This window comes from Acipenser ruthenus, chromosome 26, assembly GCF_902713425.1.
Source record: "Acipenser ruthenus chromosome 26, fAciRut3.2 maternal haplotype, whole genome shotgun sequence".
In the NCBI taxonomy this organism is placed as follows: Eukaryota; Metazoa; Chordata; class Actinopteri; order Acipenseriformes; family Acipenseridae; genus Acipenser; species Acipenser ruthenus.
The window spans coordinates 15386895-15411641 of record NC_081214.1 but is presented as its reverse complement, the minus strand read 5'-3'; the positions used below and the strand labels follow the sequence as shown (position 1 = coordinate 15411641).

General features: G+C 40.2%; 1 protein-coding gene across 1 annotated transcript in view; it reads right to left on the bottom strand.

The window, feature by feature from the left end:
* Positions 1-11189: 11189 nt before the first annotated feature.
* Positions 11190-24747, bottom strand: part of LOC117430796 (monocarboxylate transporter 8) — a 36635-nt gene continuing 23077 nt past the window's right edge. Inside the window, exons 2-6 of the mRNA XM_034051277.3 lie at positions 23066-23210; positions 21080-21530; positions 19944-20087; positions 18998-19226; positions 11190-16624 (exon numbers count right to left, since the gene is read on the bottom strand). Of these exons, the coding sequence (XP_033907168.3) occupies positions 16398-16624; positions 18998-19226; positions 19944-20087; positions 21080-21530; positions 23066-23210 (1196 nt within the window). The 3' untranslated portion in view covers positions 11190-16397. The remainder of the gene's footprint in view (positions 16625-18997; positions 19227-19943; positions 20088-21079; positions 21531-23065; positions 23211-24747) is intronic.

Here is a 24747-nt window from a genome sequence, read left to right as displayed (position 1 = left end):
AATGGGTAATTGTATGTAAAAAATAATATAATTGTATGTAAAAATAATGTGATATCTTGTAACAATTGTAAGTCGCCCTGGATAAGGGTGTCTGCTAAGAAATAAATAATAATTCTCACATCTCATAATGCTAAACATCATACTGAAGGTTGAAGTGGTTTAAAGCTGGCACTAACTTTTTAAAAAGTTACAAAGTAGAAAAATGAGCAAAATTGCACAAGTACATTTACATAGGATTTGATACATTTAATAAACCAGTGGGTAATTCCAATAAAGGTGAAACATCCATAGTAAATTTTATTTGTGAAAATTCCTCTTACAGATCCTTTAACCCCAGTGCAAGGATATAATACACTTAAAAGTAGAGCTCTGATGTTTGATGAAGGTTTAGTTTTTTTAAAACACGTCAGTAAATAGTTAATAAACTAAAAAAAAAAGTGCCCATTAAAATAAAATGACAAAAATGATCTTGTATTCCAGTTACCCGCCACTCATTCCTAATCACCCTGCCTACTGCAGATGACTTCCACAACTTCAATCATGCTGCCTAGAAACCTGCAGTACTAACAGATCAGAGTCCTTAAAAACAATGTAATAGAATATAAACACAATCAAAATCAAGCTAATTAAGTGTTTAAAAAAAATGAAAGAAAAAAAGTGATGCTTAAAATGTTTAGGCACTAAGGTCTTAAAATGACAAGTGGTTATATGATGGAGAAACAACTCATCAGAAAACATGAAACATTGGATCTTACATATGGCCCAATTACTGCTAAATTCAAAGGATTACTGTATATACCAACAACAAAAATGTTCTGAAAGTATACCCATCTTCTGCTGCTTTGGTTTTTACACCATAGGGTACAATATAGTTTCCTGAAAAAAGTCTTAGATTGCAGGAATTCAATGTTGCCCAGTGGTCTGTGCTGTACAGAGCCCTCTTTGAAGGAAATAACTGAACTTTATGTCATTCACCTGTGCCTAGTTTCAGTGAAGCAGGATGGGGCAGTGGATGTTAAGCGTCATTGCCGTGTGCAAGACATGGTTGAGAAAGTATAAAAGCATGGGGAACCAGCATGGACCTTGAAGACGTTTCATATCTTCAGTTACTGTAACCAAACTGGTAAGCCAACAAAGTCTGTAGCAGTCTTTATTCATAGTGTAATTATATATTTACAAACACAAAATGTACATCATTTTGATAATGTGTTAGTGACATGGTGCCCCTTAAAATACAGTGTAGTGTTTAAGAATCACTTATGTAGTGTACGGTTTTGAATTTATCTTTTTAGTTTTGAGAGAACATTTTTGTGAAAAGGAGTTGTAAAACACGAGTTACCATGAGTAAAGCCAAACAAGTATTTAACAGTGGCAAAGCTGGTCACCATATAAAATGTAGTATGTATATGATTGGAAGTAATGTTCTTTCTGGCACTGGGGCTGACAAACTGTCCAGCAGCTAGAGTGGCTTACTCCTGTTCACCACAGGGTGGCGCAGTGTCTGTGTTAAAGCTGCAACTATACAGGGTGTTCTGTTGAGGGCAGATTGAATAAAAACACATGCAATAGCAGGACAAGGGGATTGAGTTAAACGCTGTGAGATTTGCAAAGCAGTGGTTTGAAGGGTGTTACTAGCCTATCAGAAAACAGAAGGGAAGTCATGCTTAATGCACAAAAAAAAGTTTTGCCCTGAGCAACACGAACATTGAACTACTCAGCATCATTATGTACAGAATCTTTGTGGGGATTTAAAATTAAAAGTAAATACACACCCAGGGTTAATGTCATGTGAACCTTACAAAGTCAATCGTTACAATCACTTGTGGAGCTCAGTAATTGTATTTTTGTACCTACTTTCAGAAAGAGTTAAAGAATTTTAGGAGGATAAATCATGGCAGGTTTGCCTAAAGAATAAATTAACTAGGCCAAAACCCAGCAACTGATGACTGTTAGGGTTAGAGTATTGGATTTTTAATAGAAAGCAGCAGCTGGTCTTTTTAAGAAAAAAAGAAAACATGACTATCTAAATATGGAGCATGCCTTGTAAATATTACCTGTAGTTTCTCATAACTGTTTACTACATGCTGCCATCATGTAGCCTTCTAGTCACGCTGCTACAGACATGGTTGGCTTACCAGCTTGTTTACAGTAACAAAGGTAGTTTTAGCTGCAGGTACACAAGCTTCCTCCCGCACTGAAGCGCTCTGGTTACTCTGTGAACAAAACCACCATCTTCCTGCTACAGCCTGCCACGACTGGAGGGTCTGTATGCAACAGCCATAGAAAAAATGGCAGCTGGTGAGTTCATGGGCAGTAAATGTCTCACCCCTAGTTGTTCTGTATTCCTAGAAAATAGATAGCATTTTGGGGGGTGACTGCACTTGTGAGATTGTCTTCTCATTGAAATGTTTTGCTTATATTTAAAGATATGCTGGTCTGTTCTGTGATAGCGAGATGCGTAGTAAGTGAGTGTGCATATCTATCCTTATCGTGTAGGGTCTGTCGCCTTTAATTGAAGGAGTGCTCTTTCAAGGAAAATCTGGCAGCTACCTTTATTACTGTCAAAAATAAAGATAGAATTTAGATAATCTGTCCCATTTGAAAATTCAGAAGGGTTTGAGCATCAGTGTTGTTGGGAAGCAGCACTGTCTTAAAAGGTATTGTAACAAAGCTTTTAAAATTATCCATCTTAAAATATCAGTCAGTCCTTGCTTAGTTTGAATAAGGTTTATTAATTTACCTTGAACAGTTGTAAAGGTACAACGCAGCTGAAAACCAAAGAAACCAAATCAAACTGTATGTAGTACATATTAGACCGATAGTGAAGCCCTTTCCTCTACATCAGTCTGCATGCTTCCTGTGCTGGACAGAGGCCAATGCAAGTTCCCTCAATCCCATACTCGGCCAAGCACAGCAAGGATATGACTCACCGTATACACCTCAAGGCTGCAGCTTTACCAGGTGAGTCAACCATATGAACCACTTATTTTTATATTAAAAAAGGGCATAGCTTTTTATTCCTGTTAAATGTGTTGTATTTGAAAGAATATGGTGTTGGATTCCTCTCATGTTCTTTCACCGCATCAGTATCTCATGAGAATTGAAGGTCTGTCTTCTGATCCCACCAGCAAGCCTCTTTACACCCAGGAGCTCAGGGAGTCAATATTAAAAATGGTGTTTTTTTTTTTTTCTTTCTTAGTTGTAGCATACAAGGTGTATCACTGCACCCTGCAGTATCTGCCATATAGAAGACGCGAGAGGCCCTGTGACGGGTAGCTCTAGTTAGATCAGGCATCCTTTAGATCACTTGAACAGACCCTGTCGTGTTCTTGTGCCTGCTCCACTCTGTTTGAATTCAGAATGGCTGCTCTTTGATTCTGTTTAGGTAAGTAATACACCATTCTGTGTCAGGTTCATCCGTCTTGGTGCATGTCCTGATCTGTAGATTGCCCCATCCCTCCCCCGAGCAAATAACTTCAGAACAACAGCACCAGTTATCATTGGAAACATCACTTGCATTCTGATCAAAGTGATTGAATATGAACTGTTAGCTCCCTGCTGATTTGGACTAAAGATGTGTAGCATGCATCACAAGTGAAAGAACATGATGTCCAGTCAACAGAAATATCTTACCAAGGGGCTACTGACAAGAACATCGGGGAAGGGGTGGTTACATTGGGGGATTGCCTTTTCTGTTAAAACAACCTGGGGGATTGTGGCATGGTGGTTGAGTGGATGTCTTACCATAGGGGGATGACAATTTCTTTTTTATTAAAATCATTTGTAATTACATGTACATCTGGGCAGAGGTTTAAATGCAGTTTTAGTGATCCAGCACTATTAAATGGACAACAAAGTCATACATCTAGATTAGAGCTGAATGTGAAAGCTAATCCTTTAATCTGTTATTGTTGCTGTGTACAGTGTATTATCTGGCATCAAAGGGACAAACAATTGATTCCTGGGCCAAAGGAAGATATGGTTTAAAGACAGTAGGATCTGGCAATGCTTCAGTCCAGTTTTGTGTCTTTTTTTTTCACCATTAAGCAACAGTGACTTTTAACCTATCATTTTGTGTATATGTGTGTATAAACGGTCGTTGTACATCCAGGCACCCTTTTTGAATGGTCATTCTTGCTATTACTTTTCCATCGAGAGCGAAGTAAGACCCTGTAACCTCTTGAACCCCTTTTTGGAAATAGAATTTCAAGTAGGAGAGTAGAATGCAATGCTCATACTGAGAAATAATTCACAAGACTCATTTGCCCCCCTTTCAACACGAATGAGACTAATGCCAAATGGCAACGTAATCTTTGATTTATACACATTAATGTCCAGAAACACAGTAGCAAAGTTATTTCCGAACTCCAAATTTATGCAATTGTGCCGTTTGTGAATGGAAAGAATGCTTCCTGCTCGGAGTTGTGCTTGAATCACTTTGGTGAATAATGAGGCAGTGAATGAGACAGCACTCTTTGTGCAGCCCTGCATGTTGTAAGCAATCACTAAACAGGATTCCAGCCTCAAAGGAAGCTTCTAAAGAACAATTCTACCACTGGCTGTTAGCCTACTGGCTCACTCATTTGCATTTGTTACCAGCTACTGTTACGACATGAATTGTAAATGTGTGTATGTGGGTCAGGCATAGTTTTTTTTTTTTAATTTAAAGCCCTTTTTTTTTTTTTTCAAGAAAATGTTTTTGTAGACCACCTTGTAACAGTATGTCCCATAATCATGTTCAGTTTGACATGAAGTTGGTGTCTGTTTACTACATAGTTTAGCCTTCTGTGACTATTCAAGTCAATCATTTGCAGGTGTATCCAGAGTGCCTAAAACTCTGCATAGCTTTACGTTACAAGGTAACCAATACAGGTCAAAAATACATTGAGCTACTGTATGGTAAAGGATATTAGTCCATCTTTCTGAGCAGGCACACATAGAGGGGGCGCTCTATCCCAGACAATGTTGCCTCCCTAACCCGTGGGAGCAACAGTGCCGATGCGATGACTCTTCTGGAATCCCAACGCAGAACACTGACTTCACACAGCCAGGATGCAGTCTAGCACACCGCTAGACTGTATGACCCCCCCCCCCCCCCCCCCAAAAGGAGATGATGTTTCACAGTGATTCTGAAGACATGCTGTTGTTTAAATGAATGTACAGCATACAGTACATAAACAGACTGTACAGACTTATTGTGACATACATTCGTTCTTCATTAACTTGATACACATGCAAAGGTTCATGAAATGAAATTGAGGTGTCCAACCGATTAATCAAAAAGTCCCATTAAAAAAGAAAAGGAAAATGTACATATTGATTTACTCTATCTGGTTTATTTAGCACTGGTGTTTGTGAATGGACCGATAATCATACAGACACTGTCTGGTACACAACATTTTTGCCACTGCTTCAATGCTTAGCTTCCCATGGGAAATACTTTCCAATCCATATTTTCATAAGTGAATGTGACATCCAGTACTCCCAGTAGCATTGCATGCTGTAGTGTGATCTGTGTGACAGCAACCTGTGGAGGCAACTGCTGGTTACAGAGGTCACTGCCTGGAATCTACTGTGCCCATAGGATTTAAGTTACATTACCTTTTTATAGATTCATAAAACAGATACAAGACAAAAAGAAAGTAATCTAGTCTTATACCACTATTGAGAAATTCTGCCATTAAACATGCAGTCTTACCTGTGGTGGCCATGGCACTGTGCCTCTATCTCCACAAGTAAGACTCTATCCAATCCCTAAATGGCAGCTTCTCTGTTGTCGGTACGCTACTTTATTTTTACTGTACACCTCCTCACTGTTTTCTGCTTCTCTGTATTGATCTGCCCCTTCCACAAAGAGAGACAGCCCGTGGTATAAAAAGGTACGGAATATTTGTTGTGTACAGAGAATGATCCCACTCGTGATCTGGAGAGCTAATAACCTCCCAAGATGCAGTTTCCAGGAATCTCCTAGCAAGGGATTGTTGTGCATTCCATTGTGGGATAATTCTTGGTACACAGTGAAAGTTCAGGGCATTACTGTGCTTCCATCTCCATGCTGGCCAGTAAAACAGATGTAGGGTCTCTTTTACGGGAAGCCGCAGGTAGATCGTAATTCAATTTTTAATTCCCATTGCAACCAGTTAGTAGTCATTATTCTTTGACACACTCTTCTTTTTTCTTAGTCTGTTTTTCGCTTGCTGGCTTTTTAAAATGAATCTGTTCTTTCCCAAAGTTTAACTACATGGCCCCTTACACCCCCTATAGCTCTTTTTGGACGAATCAGTTGCCTGTTAACTGCCAGTCACAATGCTTTTCACATGCAAACAATGATAAATATATGTGGATGAGGTAAGGTGTTAGCAACAGCACAAGAAAACTGAAGGTCAACGGGTGTCCTCCGATCCTGCAACCTTGCCAGTCCCGTTTACACACAGGAACTCGAGAGCCGATGTTGCAGAGCTACCAGCCTCTGGAGGACAAATGCCAGCCCTGCAGGTGTCTGCTTGAGCTCACCAGGCACCTGGACAGAAAGGGCTACTGAAATGCTATTTTTAAAGTAAACTTTTATAATGTGTGGCTTTAGCCTAATATAGTCCTAGTTTTCATTGTTATGTGAACAACACTTACTGTACTGCACCAAAATTAAATCTTACAACTAAAAACAATATTTTTTTTTTTAAATTGGCATTTCAGCCTGTGTAAGGAACTGGCTTTTTATGAGTTTGCACAGTACTTGTGTTTTGTGTGTTTTGTTTTAACGTCTATAGTCTGCTGTGATTAATTATTATTATGTATTATTATTCTTGGACTGGAAAGCGCTTTGAGATGTGTTGCATGAATTGCGCTATATAAAATAAAGATGATTATTATTATTATTATTATTGTGGCACACCAGGGGGCAGAGCATTCTAGTAATAGTGTTGAGTTCTTTCTGGATGGTTCGTATCAGAACTGCATGGGATGACAGGTTCGTTTACACAGGCTATGCATTGTTGTTTATCACCTGGGAAACTGATCCAAGATGTACAGTATCCTTTTTAGAGTTCCTACATTGCAGCAGCTGCACAAATATGCAGACAAAGCCGTGCCTGTAAATGTTAAAGTAGAACTACGTTAATAAAAAGCTGGCTGTGTAGAACTGTTCATTAAACCGGCTTGGAGCTTTAAAGTTAACTAACAAGTATGGAGGTAACACACTCCCTGTGGCCAGTGCCAGAATTTACTTGCAGGCACAAAGTGAGGCGCAGTATACTGAAAGGATTGTTTGTCCGTTCGTCTGTCCTTCACACGCAGTAGCGCACAAAGTAAATCATGATCACTGTCACGCAGGTGGACCAAGTCAAATACAAGGATTGTGAGAAAGCTTTAACCTCTAGGCATGCAATTATTCTGAGAAGAACCATTCTTATTTCAATACAAATGTGCACAATGACATAGTTTGGATTATTAAGTGCTTATTGATTCTCACAGAAATGTGTTAAACATAAGTATGTCATGACAGTCATTAGTATGGTCAACCACTTCTTTTGGTGTACCATATACAGCCCTAGTTCTCTCTGTCAGTGTTGTGTGTGTTTCCTTTTCAGTGTGCCCCTCCTAGTTAAACCATACTGTTGAACCATACTGTCACAACGAAAGAAAGAAAAGAACCAAACAATATCCCAATGACTCCCACCTCCCGCTGGCAATGCGGGTTAGTACTGGAGAAATCTGCTGTGGCATGATATGCAATATATATATTCCTGTTACATAAACCTCCCCCAGCCCCCCTATTTTTAGAGACTCAGTCGGTAATTCATTTTTGTAGGTCATGAAAACATGTGATGTAATACCAGTGGAGAGTTTGATCCCAGTAGCTGTGTGCAAAGCAGCGTGCTTTCAAGTAGCAGCAAGTCGAGGAATTAAAGAGCTTTGGAATCAAGAGGTTTCATTAAGAAATTCCAAAGATTACAGAACAAAACCGTTCTGCTGGATTAGAGAAATACTGGACTGCTTGGTTACTCTTCTTTTAACCTTCCTGGCATTTCTCGTGCGGTAGCCACTGCAGTCTGAAAACGATTACGCAGATGGATCAGTCGGATGTGACGTTACTGGGCCGGTGTGGTGACCCTCTGCCTTCCAGGACATGGCCTGTCCCTCACAGAGCTGGCTTCCTGGTTTCTCTGGACTAGTCTGCTGATTGTTGAAGCAGAACATCTCATTCTCCGGGCAACTTCTCTCACAGACAGGCCGCCATCAATCATGCTCATTAAAATGTTTTGCATTAAACAACGGTGAAAAAAATGATGTGTTCAGTCATTCTAAGATATTTGATTAGCAAGCGAAATGAGTGGGATTAAACAGAAAAATGTCCCACCACCACCAACCAGCTGTTCTTTGGTAGCCATGAATATTGTTAATACTTTTACAAGAAACTTAAGTCAAGCCAACGTTTTGGCTAGTGCTGTTTTCAGTGTCCTGAATAATAACTGTATGTGGTGGTATACTTATATCAGCGAGATCTTTGTGTAAACTGCATCTATCATTATAAATAGGAGGCTGTGTGTTCCAGTGGTTAAAGAAAAGGGCTTGTAACCAGGAGGTCCCCGGTTCAAATCCCATCTCAGCCACTGACTCATTGTGTGACCCTGAGCAAGTCACTTAACCTCCTTGTGCTCAGTCTTTCGGGTGAGACGTAATTGTAAGTGACTCTGCAGCTGATGCATAGTTCACACACCCTAGTCTCTGTAAGTTGCCTTGGATAAAGGCGTCTGCTAAATAAACAAATAATAATAATAATAGTCTGTTAATGGAGGGTAATTGGGAGTGGGGTGTGAAAGGGAGGTAACTGTGGAGGAAGAAATTGTAATGACAGTAAAAGAAAAATAGATTAGGCAGGGGTGGCTCAGCTGGTAAGAGCACAACTGCATGGTATGCAGGGTGAGTTGTACAGTCAGGGGCGCAAGTTCATGGCCTGGCTGTGCAAAGTCAGCAGTTTTCGCTGGGGCTCTGACACTCCTGTGGGTTAGGGAGACTGTTTCTGCTAATTGCGCTGCAGCAGACCCGACTGGCCAAGCACCTGGTGAGCTCAAAGGCACACAGCAGGGCTGGCGTTTGTCCTCCAGTGGCCAGTAGTTTTCTAACATCCATTCTCAAGAGTGTAAAAGAGGTAATTGGCTTGGTCATGGGATCAGAGGATGCCCACTGCACCTTAAGTTCTCCAGAGCTATGTGGGGAACATAATTGGACAGTCTAGATTGGGGAGAAAATTAGGGTTCAATAATTGGGCACTCTAAATTTACATTTAAAAGAAAAAAGTTAGGAAAGATTCTTTCACTAAAGTGGTGTGACTTTGTCAATTCTGTAGGAATAAATACACGTCCATATTTTATAAATTTGAGTCTTTCATCCAGGCGTGTTCTGTACTTACATGTACTATTCCAGTATGTTTTGTAAACCTCAATGTACTTTGAAAACTGCCCCGCTGGAAATGAGATCTGAATGGAAAGTCTTCTCATCCTAAGCGTGTCCAGCTCACCCTGAGTCTGGAATGGTCTGGGAAAGATAACATATAGCAGGGATGCTCTTCTCAAGGTCACTACACAGATGCAGTTCAATTCCACAGTAAAGTAGGTCAGTTGCCTGGATTCAGGATTAGGCAGCAATCTACTGCCTTGCTGAACCTTTACAAAGAACCTCGAGTCTCTGCTAGCTGTAGCATCTGTTTATCTATGGAGTGAAGATTGTAATGTCAGACTGCTTGCCTGCATGCCTGCTTGTGATGCACAGTATAGTCCTAACACAGCCTCAGGCTTCCACTTAAACAGATAGGCTGGCTCTTACATGGCTATTGCCACTCACAGAGAGTATCTTCAAAACCTTTTTACAGAGCTATTAACTAATAAAAGCACTACTTATCCATCTCAGGTCAGTTCATTTTATCCCTGCAATTAGAGTGAATTTTAAACTTGAAATATTTTGCTCAGCATATCAGCCAACTCAAGTTCTTTTATCTTGAGTTTTATTAAATTCTGTTTGAGTGTTTATATTCATCTTTGTTTAGATGGGTCCCTTATTATTAATATGTTTTCTCTTTGTATTGTACTCCCGCTTTCCCCATGGTTATATTATGCATTTACCATATGTTTATCAATATGTTTTACAATGCTTTCACTATGCTTTATTACACAGTGCTATGCTTTTACTAGGGTAGAGTCCAGTCTAAGTGTGCTCCTGCTACTGCATTAAAACCTAGTGTGAAAATGTAGTAAGACTGCGGGGCCTATGGTATCTTTTCACACTTTTTGTGGTCTATTGTGAAATTGTGAAATATTAATATTTGAACATAAAGCTCACATTACTGTGTGTAAAAATGATCCCCCAAACTCTATTTTGGGATGGGGTACAGGTTTTCCCAAAAAGCAAGCAATGAATGTACTCATCCTGCACATCTATATAAAAACACATTACAGGTACCCATCCCATGAATGTAAAGCTAAGCAAAAAAAAATTTGAGGCAACAACTAAGTGTCCCAAAAGGTGAGGCCAAGCTCCAAAAGTAAAAAATGCTGTGATGCATGAAGAATGTAGGTGATCCTAACAATCGTTGCACCTTTTGATTAGAAAAATGTGTGAGGAATGGGGTGCAGTAGAAACAATTAGCAAAAGGTTATTATTAGTGATGGATTGGTTGAAAGGGTTAGCAGCTCCAGGTGTGAATTTACAGAAAGATGTGCATGACACCTTCAAGTACTAATATATCAAGCACATAATATGAACAACAGAAGCCTTTTTAAAACTTCCTTCAATGTCACCGCCGTTGACGGTGCACATTAGTTCGTTTCAGTATCTACTGGTATCCATGTATACAACCTTTTTTGTTCTTTACTAACAATCATGATCCTGGATTCTGTTTGTAAAAGAACACTGGGTTCCTAAAGGTAGGGCGAGTCGTACAGTCAGGGGAGCCCAGGTTTGCATCCTGGCTGTGTGAAGTTGCTGGTCTTCACTGGAGATTCCACAGAGGGGCGTCGCATTGGCTCTGTCACGCCTGCAGGTAGGGAGGCAAAACCGGCAGGGACTGTTTCTCCTCATCGCGCTACAGGTGAGCCTACTTAAACAAAACTGAAACTGTTTTCAGGTTTGCCACTGTATATTAACCACAATGTCTTTATAGCGAATGCAATGCAATGGACACAAGAAGAGGATCGTTCTTTTTTATACATTTATTGTTTTCATAGAAAAAAGTTACATACATCCACAGACTATTCAAACTGACAAAGAATTACACAAATCTAGCAGCATCACATTTCATGTTTACAGTGATTGTAAAATATCAGTCTAGTCTTCAACAGTATATAGTGCCGTTTGGGAGCATGTTTGACTTTAATGATTTCACCCAACTGCTAAGTTTACAACAGCTTTGGCAACGGGGGTTACTGGGTCAAAGGAGGATGTGGGAAAGGGTGCACATTTAAAAAATAGAAATCATATACTGTATATTAAGGCTTTGATCAATAACATTTTAAAGTGCTCCTGTTCAAAAATAATCCCTCATCTCACAGTTAATGGTTTGGTCTGTGTATTTATGAAAGAAAATGCTTTCCTACTCCTAATCCTCCTGCAGATCTACAGGGATTACAGTGGGTTATGAGATGCTGCTCTTCAGTGTTGGTTGTCTGCCGTAGACATTTGCAGTTTAGTCTAGCAGTATCTTTAAATAGTTTGATTTTCATGAATCTGTTCTAGTTTGCAGTTTTTGACATACTGCCATCTTAACCTCTGCGCTTTGTGAACATCTTTAGATGAGCAATGTGATGTTATCTCACATGGAAATGCAGTGAATTTAGAGCCCCAGTTAGATACACTATCCTGCTGCTGGAAACAAAACAACCGGTTAAATCAATTCCTTCAGCTCCAGGTCTTACAAAGTAAGAAAAAACGAATACAACAAGCACACCTAATTAAAAAACTAGGGGCTTTAATTGTGCCATTTTCCTAATCGATTAATCAGTACAGGTGAACGATTCATTAATCAATCATTAAAGTGAAGTAGAACAACAATTCTTAAAACATGAAGTCAAATAAGAAGTTCATTATATCAGAATTAAGGACTAAAATACTGGTTAACTATTTCAGTAAAGGCAGTTGCCTCTGCATATACTATGATGAGAAATTTGAATACATTCAGTCAGATTAAAGGTTAAAGATCCTAGAAATCTATTTTAATTACCCTGTGCCATTAATCAAATAATCTTAAAAGTGATTAAAAACCCAAGATAAACTCCTGAAGATCTCAAGTTAACAAATCAGGTTAAAAAACCAACAAACATACAAACACAGAGTCATCAGTAGTTCTGCAGTAACATTATTCTGTTGCTGGTGATGTGAGTTTTCAGAGTAGTAGTTCTGGCGATTGTCTTGGCAGTTAGTAAAAGTCTTCTCAAAAACTGGTTTTGGAAACTTGCATAAAAGATAATGATGAAGACATGGTTATATATTGCAGGTGATAACATAGACCTCCCTCTCGGACAGAAACGCGTGTTCCCAAAACACAAATATATAGACAAACGATACAAGTTTTTTTAGCACACTTGCTGCTTGACGCATCAGTGCATGGATGGATGACAAAGGTGATTGAGGCGTGTGTTGCAGGTAATAATTCAAGTATGTGCATACATGCATAGGTTGTGTGTATGTACAGGTTAGACTTGTATGCACGGGATGACATCTGTAAACATTATAAATCGGGGCTCCCGAGTGGCGCATCCAGTAAAGGCGCTCCTCGCAGGATGTGCCCTATAGCCTGGAGATCGCTGGTTCGAATCCAGGCTATGTCACAGCTGACCGTGACCGAGAGTTCCTAGGGGGCGGCGCACAATTGGCTGAGCGCTGCCCGGGTAGGGAGGGCTTAGGTCGGCAGGGGAATCCACGGCTCACCGCGCATCAGCGACCCCTGTGGCCGATAGGGCGCCTGTGGCTCTGCAGCGGAGCCGCCAGATCTGTGTTGTCCTCCGGCACTATAGGTCTGGTAGCATTGCTGTGGATCTGCAGTGCGAAAAATGACGGCTTGGAAGGAGCACGTTTCGGAGGACGCGTGTTTCAGCCTCCGTTTCCTGAGTCGGCGGGGGGGTTGCGAGCGGTGAGCCGGGGATACAGATAATAATTGGGCATGCTAAAATTGGGGTGAAAACCGGGGTAAAAATAATTGGCGACGACTAAATTTATTTAAAAAAAAAAATAAAAAAAATTATAAATCACCCAATCATAGTGAAGTATTTCACTTTCTTTACAGCCTCATATGAGGACATGCGCATTATTAAAACACCAAAGCACTGAATTAGTGTTCAATGAATCTCCAGTTTCTAGTGCAGCCGATCATTTCACTGATTAACCACTTATTGTTGCATAAGTGATTTCTGAACCACTTAGTATTTTTGTCAGTATAATTAAATATACTATCTTGTTAAATATTCTGTTTTCATAATGCAAGTTAACTAAAAACACATAAAATCTACTTTGGCACAAAAAAGGACACATTTCTAGAACATTGTGGTACATCACAATGTCCCAGACGAGACTCTATATCGACAAAGCCCTACAAAGACGTGGAGATGAGTTCATACACAAGCACTAGAGAAGGACTGGCTCAATTGGTCAATGTAACAAATGGCGTCATCTGAACAGTGAGGTTTATGATATCAATGGCACTTCACAGTGATCTGTGGTGAAATCAGTTGGCTGGGTTCTCTAATGAGTTTGTAGTAATAATAGTAGAATATGAATGTAACAGTGTATGAGATACACCCCAGCAATGCTACACTACTCACCAAACCTGGGATTGTACAATGATGAGTGCCAAGGCTGCTGCCACATTCACTATGGCCCCAGTCTTGAAGTGCAGCTTGGTACTGTCAGAAATATCACAGTGATCTTAACAAATGTATTCTTCTTGTTTAGATTCACTTTGTATCACATTCACTTTGTATCACGGCCTCAATAGAGCTCATGTCTAACCTCCAACTATATCTGGTAACCATTAACCTGTCCCTAGCATCACTCTTCCCCAGTGCAGTTTTAAAAAAAAAAGTGGCCAGTACGTGGTGACTAAACAAGAATATATTAGCTTAGATATCTTGGATATTTAATACCTCATCAAGCTTCTTAAAGTACAGAAACAGATACAGAAACACTTTTTTTTTTTTGATAAAAAAATACCCATCCAGTTGTTGTGCATTGGTACCAACTTGATAATATTTGGGGTACCACTGCACTTGCGGGACAGTTTCCTCATTATAATTGGAGCAGTCAGCTATATGTTGTGGGGTCCTGAGATATTTAGTGAGCAAGGGGTTGCTTTGCTGAGAAAACGGATTACTTCAAATCTGAGGCAACCTATTGTAACACTGGGCAAATGGTATTGGTGCATACAGAATGCACAATTAGTAAAAACTGTAACACTTCACACAATGTACATTAAAAAAAAAATTAAAAATTAAAAAAGCAATACAACCGTTGTATTGAAATAATATCAAAGATTCCAACAGATGATCGATGAGTGATGAGAAGACTGATAACTGACTGACTGATCTTTTCTTTAGAATTAAAAAGTTTGCATCGGCATACGAGTACTCCAGATCAATGTCACATTTAAATGATGTGCTGGAGATTTCTTAAAGAATGCATTGTGAGCAGGGTGATTAGGAGTAGTACTGAGGCATTAGACTTAAATCTCAATAACAGCCGCATATTTAATTGGATATAATGGGTCAATTCTACTAGTATTGAGAATACAACAGGCCACTGTTTACTCACTGTTGGTAATATAGTTTAGATTGATGGATACACCCTTGTAACATAAAAGTATCACCTGCAGGATATTAGCTTTAGTTGAGAAATGGAAAAAGGTGCATTACAGAATTACAGCCGTTTATAGAAGAGAGCCACCCGTAGATGATCTGCACAGTAATCCAGTGAGATTCCCTTCTAGGGTGAAGACAGGCATTATTCAAGCAGAACATTGCCATTCACACATGCCTGCAAACTCTCCTGGCTTTCTGTCTCATTAGGTGTGCTGCATGCACACAATGCTACATTAATAGCAGCCGTTGGTCGTGAATAGTTTTCTTGCAAGACCTTGAATCCCAATCATATCATGTCCCGTGTTCAAACTCTTTTTAAAAAGACAAAAAAAAAAAAACACTCCTTGCTTACTGTTCAGCATTCCTGAGTCCATACTTGGCAGCGGTGCCTTTTCAATTTAAACAGAGAAACTTTATCCTGCTCTGCTTTCCCTGTGCAAAACACAATGCTGTATGACCATAGTGCTGGTGGATAGAATCCTTTCCAAAACAGAAGTCAATGGCAGGAGTCAAGGCAAAACAAAACTGGTGGGCAACCAATATCGTCTTTCACATGACTTACAAAATAATGCCTCTTTACAATATAACTGATTACATGCATTCGTCTGCAGGGGGATTAGAAAGCCAATTGGGGAGGTATTATTCACAGAGCTCTGAAATATGGTAGGTACAGTGGAGTTGCCACATGATGCACTCCACATTGTGACAGTTTCTACTGTGACCCGTAAGGGGTGCTGTTTCCCATCAATTACAGGTTTACATCCATACTGTTCATTGGGATTTCCATGTGCTTCAATTACATCATGTATTCTGAGCAGGATGCTGGAAACAATGAATTGCAGCATAACTGCAAACGCTCTTGTATAACAAACCCATAAGAGGATGTGTCATGTTTCTGTGCTCTGTAACATATACTTTTGCTGTTTAGTCCCTGTGTAACTTTGTAACTACCCATAACACCTTTTGGTTAGACAGGACAAGTGAATTAGACCAAATGGTGTAAAAAAAATCTGCAACATTTTCCTGTTCTCGTTATTGGGGGGAAAAGATTTCTGACCCTTTATGAAATCCATTAGCTTGGTGTTCAAATTTGCTCTACTCCATTTCGTGCCCCCTATATATTCAGAATAAGGTGAAGTCATGTGAATTAGGAGATTACAGGACTCATTTTACCCTGGAGCCCCCAGTGGTTGAAGTGGGTGTTGCAACCAGGACACAATTCTTTTAAAACGATTTTAAAACAATGCAGGTCTACTTCGTGCTGCCCTCGAGAATTCCATTGGGGTGAAGAGTAATAGTGTAAAACTGGTTATGAGAAATACAGGGGCAGCCTTGTAAACTTAGAGGTGTAAAAGCACAGGCACTGCTGGGGAACAATAGGAAAAAACAACAACCACAAAGGAAATGTTGGAACCTGTGTGCAGAGTTTAGAAAGAGGTAGCAGCAGTTTCACCGAATCCGAAACAAAGGGGGGTTGAATGAACTGGCCCATGTTCTGGTGTGCTGTCCCATTTGCCATTCTGTTTTTAAAAGGGTACCTTCGTTTGTCGCAAACCTCTAGACGTGTGTCTCGACATCTGTGAATCCCGGCAGGAGATCCCCGTTCACAGCGTTGTTCTCTGAAGGAAGCATCTTATCGTTGCAGTGATCCTCCTGCTGCTGGCAGCGCTGGTTCCAACGATGGATAAGAGGGACGAAGAACAGAACCGTGCCACCAATAATTGGGGGCACACCAGCCAGGTAAAAAGCTACGTAGTAGTTGCCAAAATAACCATGAAGAATCCCTGCAGATTGAAACAAACAAGAACTGTTACTGGCCAGCTTTTGAGCGCTGACCGACCCTGTGTGGTGTTTAAAGTACACAGAGCTATCTAAACAATTCCACAAAATCTTACCCACAATGTATTGCCATCATTTCGTACAGCTATGACCAAAAGTTTTGCAGCACCCTATAGAATTAACAAATTTTGCTTCACAAAGTCAAAGGCATGGATGTCTGCCAATTTTCTTCAGCTCAACACTAGCAAATCTGAACTCTTTCTAGTAGGATATAAAACTCAACTTAAGAATCTCAATATAACTGGCCTGAACTTCGGAAACTGCCTGCTGCTGCCTTCCCCCACAGTACAAAGCCTTGGTGTACTTCTTGACAGCAGCCTCTCCTTTGATGCCCACATCTCTTCCGTGGTCAAATCTTCCTTCTACCATCTTCGAAACATCTCCAAAGTCCCTACCTTTCTCTCCCGGATGCGGAGATACTCTGTCATGCATTTGTCTCTTCTCGACTCGATTACTACAACTCTCTCTATGGTGGTCTCCCAGCACGCACCATAAACCGACTGCAGCTAGTTCAGAATGCCTTACCAGATGTAAAAAGCGTGAACACATCACCCCGCGTCTTGCCCAGCTGCACTGGCTACCTGTAAAGTTCAGGATTATTTTCAAAACTCTCCTGCTCACCTACAATGCCCTTCTTCACACAGGTCCCGAGTACCTCCTCAACCTGCTGACCCGTTCTGTCCCTGCCCGCAAGCTGAGGTCCTCTGACTCTGGCCTGATTGTTATCCCCAAGCATAAGTGCACCACACTTGGGGAACGCTCGTTTAGCTTCATGGCTCCGACTCTTTGGAACTCTCTCCCAGTTTTGGTGCGTGATGCTCCCACCATCACTTGCTTTAAATCAACTCTAAAGACCCACTTGTTCTCTCTTGCTTTCCATGCTCTTTAAGCCTGATATCTGCTATTAGCTGCTGCGTTGTTACTACTGTATCATGTATTATGCATTTTTCACTGTATTTCATGTATTATGCACTTTCCACTGTATTGTATTATGCATTGTTTTTTACTGTATCATGTATTATGCTTTTCTCTGTATATAAAGTATTATGGATTTTCTTGTTACTGCATCTTGTAAAGTGCTTTGTGATGGTGGTCCACTATGAAAGGCGCTATATAAAATAAAGATTGATGAAACCTGCTGAATAATGTTACGTTAACATTATTATTATTATTTATTTCTTAGCAGACGCCCTTATCCAGGGCGACTTACAATTGTTACAAGATATCACATTATTTTTACATACAATTACCCATTTATACAGTTGGGTTTTTACTGGAGCAATCTAGGTAAAGTACCTTGCTCAAGGGTACAACAGCAGTGTCCCCCACTGGGGATTGAACCCACAACCCTCTGGTCAAGAGTCCAGAGCCCTAACCGCTACTCCACACTGCTGTCACATATTGAATTAAATACCGTTTTGTAGTTTCCTATATACTTAACGAAAAACTGAAATTGAAAAATGTGACATTTTGAAACTGAACATGAAATACTGTACTATGGCTTCCGGTAGATATTTGCGATACCATTTTGTAGTTTTTTGATTACATGATGTTAAATAAAATATCTAAATTATGTTCCTATAGTTTTTTTTGTCTTAATCCTAAAATTCTAGGTGATGCAAACCTTTTAACCATAGTTGTAAGCCCCACTCCTATGTGAAAGACACACACATTATGGTAAAGGTGAATTAGATTTTCCCGAGACAGGGTGGGGGTTGTAGTGATGAGCTGAGCTAAACAAAAATAATTGGACACTATTAAATTGGGAAGAAAACTACAAAAAAACTAATTGGCGACTACTAAATTAAAAAAAAAAAAAAAGTATTATCTCAGTGGCAGTATTTAGATCACGTTTCAGATCAATTGAATGTATCCCATTTTTTCAATACACTAATTTTATATGTCCCCAAAGATGGTTCTAGTTATTTTAACTTTTAACCTTTAAATGCTTTAATGCATTGACCTAAGGTACCTCAAGCTCTCACAGGAGTTATTTGCTGTCTAATTCAAACTGATTTCCACAAAAATGTTGAATGATTTAGTGCTAGGCCAATTTTTTATCAAGCTAAATAAGTCTATAGCGGTTTAAACAGTAAATCTTCCTTTGATTTTTTACAAGGTTCATAATTTGTAATATCTTGATACATTGTGCACCAAATACTGTATATTACATTTAAATAAATACAAAATTAAATGAGAAAGGTAACAATAAATACTAAATCACTGAAAATGCAAAGGGTTAGAATGAATGCATTAAACGTAGATTTCCAGTCTTAAAGATGCTCTTTTTTCCTTTGCCCAGTGATCTTTCTACTAACCTGCTATGGGCGGCCCGGCTATCATGGGGATTGCCATGAGCCCCAGCAGGTAGCCGATGGCCTGGGAGGCCTGCATGGGCCCGACCAGCTCGAAGGCGATGGGGGCCATGATGGTGATAAAGCAGCCGTCACACAGCCCCAGGAAGATGCAGACCACGACGACGCCCTCAAACACACAGCACTGCGGGATCATCATGGACATGAGTCCCAGCAGCAGGAACGAGGCCACCTGGCAAGCAGTTCACTTCATGTTAATAGGCCCATTTCACCCTGCCAGGGTGGCAGGGGTACCTAAACATTTTATTTACCCCATGCGCAGACAGGCAACAGGACAAGAAACTTCGCTCCTCAAACTGTATGACTCACCCTGCACAGGTGAGCCACTTGGGGACCTCTTGATAAGGTTTTTTTTAACTATAAAATGTATTAAACATTCAAAATATTACCACTGAAAGCCTAATTTAAAGCGTTCATTTAAAAATAGCGTTTCTCTCTGTTAAACATTCTCATTTCGTCATGTCAGCTAAAGAGTCAATGACTGTTGTAAAATCATTATTTTTGGTTGGAAAGCCCTTCATACGCACCTTAAAATGATACTAACATTATTGAGGTCATCACTCTCAATACCCATTGTGTGAAATATTAATGAGTGAATGGATTAACAGCCTTGGAGACACCTTTCAGCACTTTGTGGAGTCTATGCCACGTTGTATCAAGGCTGTGATCAAGGAAAACGGTAGCCCAGTCCGGTATTAGGTGCAGATCCTAAAAAAAGTGCCCAGGCAGTGTATATCAAGTATGTCATTTGCTTCTTATCTTCTACAAAAATCTCAGTTTAAATGATATTCTACACCTATCAGGCATATTTCAAATGGACACCTTCACTCATTTGTCATGTTTAACAGCATTAAGACAAATGTTTGAATGAACTGTGGTTGCACTTTACCTGCATGTAAATCTTCTTCACTCCCGGTATGAGGTCTCCTATTTTCCCAAAAACCAAACGGCCAACCCCTGACGATGCCCCGATGCAGACCAAGAGAATCCATTCTTTCTCAGTTTCTTTAAATTCTTCCTTCACGTAGTTCACCTAAAAGCAGAAAAATAACTATTATTCTGTGGCAGTCATTACCAGCAGCTTTTACATATCAAGGGCACATTTTATTGTGTGGCTCTGCAGTTAAATCTTTGCTTTACTGATTCAGAATCGGCTGTATTAAGTCAAAAACTCAGCGAGAGCTGTACACTGGCTTTGTTGTTTATTCATAGTTTGTGGCAGCTGAGGTAATAGAACAGAGTCTGAAAGGATTGTAAAACATGTATTATACAATTACCTTTCCTAAATACTACTGTATTGAGACCTGTATAGTGCTCTCAAGTATCTTCGTTTTCAGTGTTTTTTGACAAAATACCATACTTCAGCACCCACCTTTTACAGTAATATATTTATTATGAGACGACTTGGGTACTTTATTGAAACATCATTTAAAACTGTTAAATGTGCAACAGGGTAGCTATAAAGACAATATTATTACATGTACAGTATTTGTTGTTTCTGACCGGCTGAAACACAGCCTGACTTGACTGCAGCAGGGTGGGACCTAAGACAAGCTGGGTGTCAATCATGTCTAACACCCGCCTCGTCGAATCAGAAAGACATGTAGGAACCCCGCTCGTTCCTCATTGGAAGATTCTGAGGGGAGGAAGAGAAAATTAAAACAGTTCTGTATTTGTAATTCTGAAGTTTGAACTTTTTTAGATTCTACATGAAAGATAAATATATCTCCCTTATCTCATGAAGTGGTGAAACCTTTAACAGATTTCTCTGTTTCAATGAAGAACCTGAGTCAGGTCAAAACAAATGCTTTACTGCAACCGGTGTTTACGGTATTGTGTCCTCTCTGCACAGATACTGAAGAACCACAATCCCTCACAGAATAATTACAGTGCTCCATGAATGTCCTCTGTTGGTGAAATGTTTTTTTTTAATTTATCGCCAATATTGTGATCAAGGGGCTTTGGTATAACAGGTTAAAATAAGTTACTTATTAAAAAAACACATTTTTCGCAGTCTAAACTCACCAAATGAATGTATGGCACAAAATATCCCAGTACCGCTGTGGCCACTCCGAACGCCCACACTCTGTATGTGGTCACGCGGAAAACCCTCAGGTTAAAGAACTTGCGCATTTGTGGCAGGCCCCTCTGCCACCTACTCCCCCCTTCTCCCTCAGCGTGGGGTGAGCTGTGTGCGGTGGGAAGCAGGGGCTGGAAGGTCAACGCTAGGAAGGCCTGGACCAGCATGAAGGCGCTGAGGATCTGGAAGGTGTAGCTGAGACCCAGCGGCCCCACCACCTTCAGCAGCAGCGGCAGGGCCATGGAGAAAACGCTGCTGCCGGCCGTCACCATGCCGTTGGCCAGCCCCAGTCGCCTGCGGAAGTAATGTCCCAGGATGACCAGAGTGGGCTGGAAAGCGAAGGAGGAGCCACAGCCAAACAGGATCCCGTAGGTGAAGTAGCGCATTCCCAGAGAACTGTCCGGGGAGGGAGAGAAATGAATGATTAAATATTGTTCAACATATTGGGGTTTATTACAATTATCAAAACAGTGATAAATCAGAACACTGACCCTCGTTATCTCTATACTAACGCTGCATGTGTTATATAGTAATACAATACACTATACTAATCTATACCATTCATCTTATCCACTTTCCCTTTCGATTGGCCCCCGATCATTGAAAGTCTGATATGAACTATAAAAAAATTAAATAAAATGATAGCCCTCTTGGTCTCAGCTGCAGGAACATTTATTTTTGGACAAGAGTATTTAAAATAAAAATAAAAATCATTACAATAAAGTTGGTCAGCGCTATTACATTTTAGAGCCAGGCTTATATCCAAGTTAATATGCAGTACAGCAACAGGTAGAGCATGACACTTGAATTCATACAGAAATAAATAAAATAGAAAGATACAAAAATAGAAGTCTAGACATACAATAAAACACAATTCTGTCTTCCCTCTTCACTTTCATTGCATTTATTTAGTTTTGCTCAGAAACAGCTGATTATACAATAGGCCTGCAGGTACATTTTGTACTGAAACCCATGAAGTTCGAGTGGCACTATGAGTTCGGGTGGCACAAAGGGTAAACATTTCTGTCACAGGGAATGCTTTGTTTTTGTTTAGTTTCGATATTTTAGCGTTGATAATATTCTCAGAAGTGTGTCTGTACTCCTATCAGAAATACATACAGAAATCCCAGGCTTCTCTAAATACTCTTTGGTAACTATTTCTATTATTTATTTTATTTCTTAGCAGACGCCCTATTCTAAACAAATAACAAATGTGAGAAACTGGAAAAAAATATACACAGATACGAAAGTGAGCCATACTGAAAAAACATTATTATACAACATGCCTAATGGCACTGAAACATGACACACATGAGGATACACCTGCTGCATTGATTTATACAATGGACCAATGTTTTTATATACAACACTCACTAAATATCACTCCTGTTAATGTCACCCTGCCAACTAGTTTCAAATAGTTGAAATAAATTCTGAATTTATTCTGGTGGGTCTTTCAAGATGGGGGTAGGGGGGTTTGTGTTTTTTTTCAAGTCCATTGCAGGACTTTGTTCCATCCAGTTCTATCCTTAATAAATTGGGTGGGTCATGTGAGTTGTCCAGACCCAATGAGAAACTATCATCATCTATGGTTGCTAAGGAATAATAATAAAAAAAAAAACTGGTGCCAGAATGTAATATTGCTGGTGCTATATGCGTACCCTGAATCTAGCACCAAAGTGCCACATGTGCACCCCTGATAAATGCCCTAATATTACTGTTTGTATTTATTTATTGGTATTTGATACCAATTCCAGACATGTAGAACCAAGGTAGCTGGGTGACTGTGACATCACGACTGCGGCGGTCACCAATGGAACTGACCAGGCAGACTGGACCTGCAATTGAATGGGCGTCGGGGGCCACAGTTGCTTACTCTAGCACTGGATGTACAGTGATAAGAGTTCCAGGAATGCAGGTTTGCTTCTTACTTTGTGACGGAGGTGGTGAGAAGCCCGATGAAAGCCACGAACGCCCCGCCCACGGCGGTCTTCCTGCAGCCAAAGTGGTCTGTGAACATGCTGACGATGGGAGAGCAGAAGAAGATCATCCCCATGGCCAGAGCACCCACCCAGGCTGGAGGAGAAAGGACACAGACAGTCAGCCCTACACAGGAGACGCACTGCTACAGCCATACTAAACAACATGGGCTCCAATCACCAAGGACCTACAGCACAGAGCCACATACTGGCACTCTTTACATTACTAGGGTACCAAGGCTAGTTTATTGAGCGTAGTTCTGTCTGTGATTGAGGTTTATTGATGTGAAATTATGACTGGTGGGAGCTAGTCCACCAACTTCATTTTACTTGATTTGAGCCGGTTTAATAATTAGATTTGCCTTCTTTAGAAATTTGATACCAGGAGTAAAAACTCTTTTTTTTCCTTTTGCCTTCAAATGCCAGAGATATAATTGTAATATTACCTGCAAATATTCCTGTCATTTCGAACTCAATTCTGTTATATGATTAGTTGAGCAATAAGTTTCTAAAATACACTGCTGTGCAAAAGTCTTAGACATGTTGCATTTTTCTACTCTGATGCATTATGAGCATCAACAATTTACTCAAAGCCTCCACTAGTGTTTTCTACTATTATAACAACCTTGACTTGCATAAAAAAGGAAAAACATTGAGTGAAATAGCTTGCATCACTTGATTTTCAAGGTGTGGTATCCGAAGCATAATCAACAAGTACAGAGAAACATCATCTGTAATTGACAAACCCAGGACTGGAAGCTGTCTAACAAGGATGAGCAATACTTGAAGATAATATCCTTAAGGAATAGAAAGAAGACAAGCGTTGAATTGGCTACAGAACTGGCAGAAGGCACAGGTGTCGTTCACAATAACTATTCACAATAACTAAGCGTGCGATCACTACACTCTGATAACAGGATTGTGAAAGAAGTGAATGGTAATCTTATGGTTTCAACGCATGTTTAGGTAGTGTGGACAGGAAGAAAAATGTTGTCTTTATTGAGACTAAATGCATTGCTTAAAGAACAAATAAAAAAAAAATGTTTTAATGTATCCTTAAAAAAGCTAAACAAGATAAATTTGATTGGTTTTGGTGCTCAACCTTTCAGGACACTCTGTACTGCCTTCAAATGTGGCCTGACTTCTCTCAACTGGCTATGAGGGGAGACAGTTCGACTGCCAACCCCCCTGGCAAGTCCGAAAATTAGATAAAGATTGAGGGGTGGGATGGTGGGGTGTGGGGGCATTGATTGAAGGTTGACATGGCAGTCCAACAATGAAAAAGTCCACCATAGTCCAATCTCTGCTTGACTGTTGGACATGGTTCAAGGATTTCCCTGCCAATTACCTGGTCATATGTATTTTCAGGGGTATTTATAGAAACCTCATATCGCTTTACATTCACAGCCAATGGTGATGTTACACCAGAGTCAAACCAAGGTTGCAAGGCACGAAAGGCCAGTGGATTAGCCCGCTGTGCCACCAAGCCCCCACTTTTTTCTTTTTAATTGGACTTTCCTTTGGCAAAGCACTCTTTTCATTTCTTCACTTTCAGAAGTGCTTCAATTTAAACATCTCCTCTGTACCTCTCGCTTGTAAAAGCTGCTTCTCACGATGCTGTATTCCAAAGTAAA